The sequence below is a fragment of the Salvelinus namaycush genome, chromosome 37 (genome assembly GCF_016432855.1).
Source record: "Salvelinus namaycush isolate Seneca chromosome 37, SaNama_1.0, whole genome shotgun sequence".
Taxonomy (NCBI): domain Eukaryota; kingdom Metazoa; phylum Chordata; class Actinopteri; order Salmoniformes; family Salmonidae; genus Salvelinus; species Salvelinus namaycush.
In genome coordinates, this window is record NC_052343.1 from 16,119,682 (window position 1) to 16,126,679 (window position 6,998).

The following is a 6,998-nucleotide window of genomic DNA, read 5'->3' on the forward strand; positions in this document are numbered from 1 at the left end:
AACAGCCTTGTCATGGCAAACTCAAGGCAACTTAATGATTTAAAGAACACTCTCATCTGAAAAGAGACAAGAATGTTACCGCAGCCTGGCTCTTAACGCAGAGGCAGCTTTGTACCTTTTGTTGTGAGGGTTCTATAGAGTAGAGACTTCTAGAAAAATGCTGCAGTTTACTTTGTAAAAGTCTACGTAAAAGAGAGAAGGAGTGCTGCAGAATGCAAGCGGAAACTAGGAAATCTCTCAAATCAGCAGTTTCATGAAATTCCTCCCAGCTTTGATACCTGCAGCTTGGGTCAGGCTGATAAGATTCAGGACTTCAAATGTCCATCAAACTTCACATTGAAAGACAGAGATGATAAAGCTCAGCCAATACGTCCTGTCCTAGATACTGCATAGAGAGCAGGGTTACCCTCACAATCACAAATGTCAGGGAAAGAGCTAACACACACACACACACACACACACACACACACACACACACACACACACACACACACACACACACACACACACACACACACACACACACACACACACACACACACACACACACACTTAGCTATGTTGTGGAGATGAGGCACTAGCATTCATGCCTCAGCTTCAGAGAGAAAAACAAACACCTCAACCCTTCAGGGCAGACCTGAATCTGCCTCACATGCTCTTTGAACACACACACTACTCTTCCCTCATAACTACCTGTTTTTCAACAAAATAGAGCACTGCAGTAGTGTTTGTTTGTGTGTTACAGTTTTTCCCAATTGCTAAAACACAATTTTGCAAACTAGGCTGGTTTTATCAAAATACTTAACAAAACCACACACTCAAACTGCAAAATACCTCATATATCCTGCAAAATGAAGCACTGCAACCAAAACTACATATAGCATTATCAAAATCAAACGTTTGCACGAAATGGCACACACTTCATTCATATTACCAGATTTTTGTCTAACCAACTACACACTGTTGGGCATAATGAAAAGCACTCTCATCTTTAGTATGCTTTGCCATAATACTAAAATAGTTCAAATTGTATAAAATTCTTCAGATGCACAGAAATATTTGCAGATACACACAAATGCTGTTGAAACATTTTATTTTTTATTTTTCACCAAACAAGTCAGTGCAACATATGCACAGCAGATATATTTACATTGGACTGAACAAAAATATGCTCACAAAAAAACAGTAAACTGAAAAAGAAAATTGCTGAAAAAATGTGCAGAAAAAATATATAGAAAAAAAGAGGCAAGAAAAAAATAAAATAATAATAATTAGGCAGCATCTTGCCGCACAGGTGGGTCTGGCCACAACGCCTCGTCCACATCACAGGTGGGTCTGGCCACAACGCCTCGTCCACATCACAGGTGGGTCTGGCCACAACGCCTCGTCCACATCACAGGTGGGTCTGGCCACAACGCCTCGTCCACATCACAGGTGGGTCTGGCCACAACGCCTCATCCACATCACAGGTGGGTCTGGCCACAACGCCTCGTCCACATCACAGGTGGGTCTGGCCACAACGCCTCGTCCACATCACAGGTGGGTCTGGCCACAACGCCTCGTCCACATCACAGGTGGGTCTGGCCACAACGCCTCGTCCACATCACAGGTGGGTCTGGCCACAACGCCTCGTCCACATCACAGGTGGGTCTGGCCACAACGCCTCGTCCACATCACAGGTGGGTCTGGCCACAACGCCTCGTCCACATCACAGGTGGGTCTGGCCACAACGCCTCGTCCACATCACAGGTGGGTCTGGCCACAACGCCTCGTCCACATCACAGGTGGGTCTGGCCACAACGCCTCGTCCACATCACAGGTGGGTCTGGCCACAACGCCTCGTCCACATCACAGGTGGGTCTGGCCACAACGCCTCGTCCACATCACAGGTGGGTCTGGCCACAACGCCTCGTCCACATCACAGGTGGGTCTGGCCACAACGCCTCGTCCACATCACAGGTGGGTCTGGCCACAACGCCTCGTCCACATCACAGGTGGGTCTGGCCACAACGCCTCGTCCACATCACAGGTGGGTCTGGCCACAACGCCTCGTCCACATCACAGGTGGGTCTGGCCACAACGCCTCGTCCACATCACAGGTGGGTCTGGCCACAACGCCTCGTCCACATCACAGGCAATATCTTCCCTTGCCAGACATCGAGGGAAGAAGCGCCTTGAGTGCCTTATCCATCCCTGAATCGCACCCACATCAATCTCATCACATGCCTCTTCAATAGCCTGGACAAGAGGCATGCGCACAAAGGGCTGCCGGTCGTATACCTTCCACCGCCATGCCGAAAATAACTCTTCTATGGGGTTCAGAAATGGTGAGTATGGTGGGAGGTATTGCATGAGAAATGGTGGGTGGTCAGCAAACCAGTTTTGGACTGCGGCTGCACGATGAAAGCTCACGTTGTCCCATACTACAACGTACCGGGTTCTTTGATGGTCTGCATCATTCATACGCTCTGGTGGTACGAGAATGTTGTCGAGTCTGTCCAGAAATGTGACAATATGGGCTGTGTTGTATGGTCTAAGGATGGCATGACGGTGGAGGACACCATGCGTATTGGAGATGGCAGCGCACATTGTGATGTTCCCACCACGTTGGCCAGGAACATCTATAATGGCTCTGTGGCCAATGACGTTTCTCCCCCTTCTTCTGGTCTTTGCTAGGTTGAACCCAGCCTCATCTATAAAGATGAACTCATGTGGGATTGCATGAGCATCCATTTCCAGTACTCCCTGAAAACAAAGAACAAAAGCAGTCAATATGGTGTTATCCAGTACACTGGGAAACAATGCTGCGTGTAGTGTACTGCAGTCAATATTGTACTTACATCCACATATGCTCGTCTGACCTCTTTGTTTCTTTGAGAGTTTCTCTCAAACGGCACCTTATAAAGTTGTTTCATTCTGATTTGGTTTCGCTTGAGAATACGAGCCAATGTGAACAGACTGACTCGTTGAATGTTGTTGAATATGGTGTTGTCTTGGATGATGTGGCTTTGAATTTCTCGTAATCTGATTTCATTATTTTCCAAAACCAAGTTTACAATGGCAGCTTCCTGTACCCCGGTGAACATTTGGCCCCTTCCTCCACCATGGTTGCGTCTCTCAGTCCTTTAGAAAAACAAAAAAACAAAAATATAGGGCTTGGACAATGCAGCCTAAAGATATTTCCCCCACAGTAGAGTAAATTCTACAGGAAATTTGTGCAGTTAGTGTATGACATCAGCCATTCATGAAGTAAACAGGTGTCACCCAGCTGATACACTATGACATGGGGTGTACTACATAGTGTGAAAGAAATTTTGGTTACATACCTGTACTCCAGTCTAAATGTCCGGATGACACAGGCGACAGTAAAACGTCTCAAGTTGGGCTGCACTCTCTGTCCAGCCTCTCGCATTGTCAGCCCATGGTTGATGACATGATCAACTAAGGTTGCTCTGATTTCATTTGAAAGTTGTTGTCTTCTTTGGCCATGAACTCCTCTACCAGCTCTACCCCTACCTCTCACTCTTCCTCCCCCTCTCATTCTCACCCTCCCTCTTCCTCTTCCTCTCTCTGCAACGGCTTCCATTGTTGTTGTAAAACAAAAGGTGTTCACCTGTGGTCTTTTCATAGTGCTTACTTCCTGATTGAAGTGGTAACAATTAACCATTGAGGTGTTTGGCCAGGTGGCACATGTATTGGTCAATTAGCTCATGTAGTGTCATTTTGAATGGCAGTGTTTTGAAATGGCAAACATGTGACTTTATGTCAGATTGTTGTGTCGTATGCAGAGAACTGTGTGCAGTGCGTTTAAAAAAGTTCCCTTTTGAATTGCAAAATGTGTGTAAAGCAGAAAATGTGTTTAGACTTTTGGAGACTTGAAAAGAGGTTTTGCTCTCTGTGTGTCAGTTTATTACAGTTTAAATAATTGTGCTGTGCATGTCATTTTAGTGTGTTAGCAATTGGAAAAAACTGTAATGTGTGTATGTGACAGAGAAAGATAAAGAGAGAGACTGAGTGTGTGTATGTGTATGTGTGTGTGTGTGTGTGTGTGTGTGTGTGTGTGTGTGTGTGTGTGTGTGTGTGTGTGTGTGTGTGTGTGTGTGTGTGTGTGTGTGTGTGTGTGTGTGTGTGTCCTCGTCCCCATACTATTACTTTACTAGTAATGTACAGAGACACGGCTCACTTACACACAATATCTAGTGAAACTACTCTTAATCCTCCCCCCAATACACTATACAGTTGAAGTCGGAAGTTTACATACACTTAGGTTGGAGTCATTAAAACTCATTTTTCAACCACTCCACAAAATTTTTGTTAACAAACTATAGTTTTGGAAAGTCGGTTAGGACATCTACTTTGTGCATGACACAAGTAATTTTTCCAACAATTCTTTCAGACAGATTATTGAACTTATAATTCACTGTATCACAATTCCTGTGGGTCAGAAGTTTACAACCACTAAGTTGACTGTGCCTTTAAACAGCTTGGAAAATTCCAGAAAATTATGTCATGGCTTCAGAAGCTTCTGATAGGCTAATTGACATAATTTCAGTCAATTGGAGGTGTATCTGTGGATGTATTTCAATGCATACCTTCAAACTCAGTTCCTCTTTGCTTCACATCATGGGAAATCAAAATTAATCAGCCAGACCTGTAGCCTTCCACAAGTCTGATTCATCCTTGGGAGCAATTTCCAAACGACTAAAGGTACCACGTTCATCTGTACAAACAATAGTACGCAAGTATACACACCATGGGACCACGCAGCCGTCATACCGCTCAGGAAGGAGATGCGTTCTGTATCCTGGAGATTAACATACTTTAGTACAAAACTGCAAATCAATCCCAGAACAACAGCAAAGGACCTTGTGAAGATGCTGGAGAAAACAGGTACAAAAGTATCTATATCCACAGTATAACGAGGCCTATATCGATATAACCTGAAAGGCCGCTCAGCAAGGAGGAAGCCACTGCTCCAAAACCGCCATAAAAAAAGCCAGACTACGGTTTGCAACTGCACATGAGGACCAAGATCGTACTTTTTGGAGAAATATCCTCTGGTCTGATGAAACAAAAATAGAACTGTTTGGCCATAATGACCATCGTTATGTTTGGAGGAAAAAGGGGGAGGCTTGCAAGCCGAAGAACACCATCCCAACCGTGAATCATGGGGGTGGCAAAATCATATTGTGGGGGTGCTTTGCTGCAGGAGGGACTGGTGCAGTTCACAAAATAGATGGCATCATGAGGAATGGAAAATTATGTGGGTATATTGAAGCAACATCTCAAGACATCAGTCAGGAAGTTAAGGCTTGGTCGCAAATGGGTCTTCCAAATGGACAATGACCCCAAGCATACTTCCAAAGTTGAGGCAAAATGGCTTAAGGACAACAAAGTCAAGGTATTGGAGTGGCCATCACAAAGCCCTGACCTCAATCCCATAGAACATTTGTGGGCAGAACTGAAAAAGCGTGTGCGAGCAAGGAGGCCTACCAACCTGACTCAGTTACACCAGCTCTGTCAGGAGGAATGGGCCAAAATTCACCCAACTTATTGTGGGAAGCTTGTGGAAGGCTACCGGAATCGTTTGACCCAAGTTAAACAATTTAAAGGCAATGCTGCCAAATACTAATTGAGTGTATGTAAACTTCTGACCCACTGTGAATGTGATGAAATAAATAAAAGCTGAAATAAATCATTCTCTCTACTATTATTCTGACATTTCACATTCTTAAAATAAAGTGGTGATCCTAACTGACCTAAGACAGGGAATTCTTACTAGGATTAAATGTCAGGAATTGTGAAAAACTGAGTTTAAATGTATTTGACTAAGGTGTATGTAAACTTCCGACTTCAACTGTATATTCCTGTGACTGGGACAAAGATAATACTGTATCTTTAGTTTTTACCAGCCTCTCGTTGTCTCTCTTTGTCTCTCTCTCTCAGATAAAAGCCAATAAGACCACTCCATTTGACTTTGACAACACAAAGGCCTGGGGCACAGACTCCTTCTATGTCCTGGGGATCCTGGGCTTCTGTCTCTACGTCCTGCTGGGGATCACCTCCCTGCCCTCTGTTGGAGCAGCTCTCAGCTGGAGGGAGTTCAGCTTCGTACAGGTACAGGGTGCTTCGTACAGGTACAGGGTGCACTGGTGCACTTCACAAAATAGATGGCATCATGAGGAATGGAAAATTATGTGGGTATATTGAAGCAACATCTCAAGACATCAGTCAGGAAGTTAAGGCTTGGTCGCAAATGGGTCTTCCAAATGGACAATGACCCCAAGCATACATGTGTGTGTTCTTGTGCATGCGTGCCTGTACATGTGTCATAATCTAACCCTCTCTGTTATCACTCATTCACTTCTGAAAATGTGTTTCTCTGAGAATTTCCTGCTGCGTCATGGAGCTGTAAATAATAACATTGATTCAGTTATCATCAGAGCTGTAAATATGGTTAAATAAATACGTCATAAATTGTGATCACTTGAGACACTTGTGTTGTGTGCTCTCCCCCACCAGTCCAAGCTGGGCCACCTGACTCTGCTGTTGTGTACAGCCCATGGCTTCCTGTATGGCTGGAACAAGTTCCTGCGTTCCTCCACCTACAAGTGGTACACCCCACCAGGCTACATGCTGTGTCTGGTGCTTCCCTCTGTGGTGCTGCTGCTCAAGCTGCTGCTCATAACCCCCTGTGTGGACCACACCATCAGCCAGGGCTGGGAGAGGGGCGTGGCAGAGGGGCAGGAGACAAAAATCAGCCACCTCTGAAAATAATTACTGTGATAAATGGTTGTTTTACATACCTTAGTAATTAAGTATTTATTGATTAGAGCTTCAGCTAAATGATTAAGATGCAATGCAAATAAAACTCCACAGGGTCACTGTATCTTGCCCACAGGTACAGATATACCATCACAAATCCTAACTTTAACTATTAGGGCAGAAAATAAAAAACTGACATCACATCATATGTCTAGGATACACTTCTCCGAGTC

The 6,998-nt window shown here is 44.6% G+C and overlaps 1 protein-coding gene across 1 annotated transcript; it reads left to right on the forward strand.

Annotated features, from left to right (window-relative positions):
• Positions 1-5,167: 5,167 nt before the first annotated feature.
• On the forward strand, positions 5,168-6,771 carry LOC120031653 (metalloreductase STEAP4-like). The gene is made up of 4 exons (XM_038977451.1): positions 5,168-5,189; positions 5,885-5,901; positions 5,947-6,117; positions 6,523-6,771. Exons 1-4 carry the CDS (start codon positions 5,168-5,170, stop codon positions 6,769-6,771), a joined length of 459 nt encoding a protein of 152 aa, XP_038833379.1.
• The last annotated feature ends 227 nt before the right edge of the window (positions 6,772-6,998 follow it).

Bases quoted from the DNA above. Each gene is read 5' to 3' on its own strand.
- LOC120031653 (XM_038977451.1), top strand. From the start codon at position 5,168: ATGGGGGTGGCAAAATCATATT. The intron at 6,118-6,522 runs GTACAGGGTGCT...CTCCCCCACCAG, and splicing joins GGGAGTTCAGCTTCGTACAG to TCCAAGCTGGGCCACCTGAC.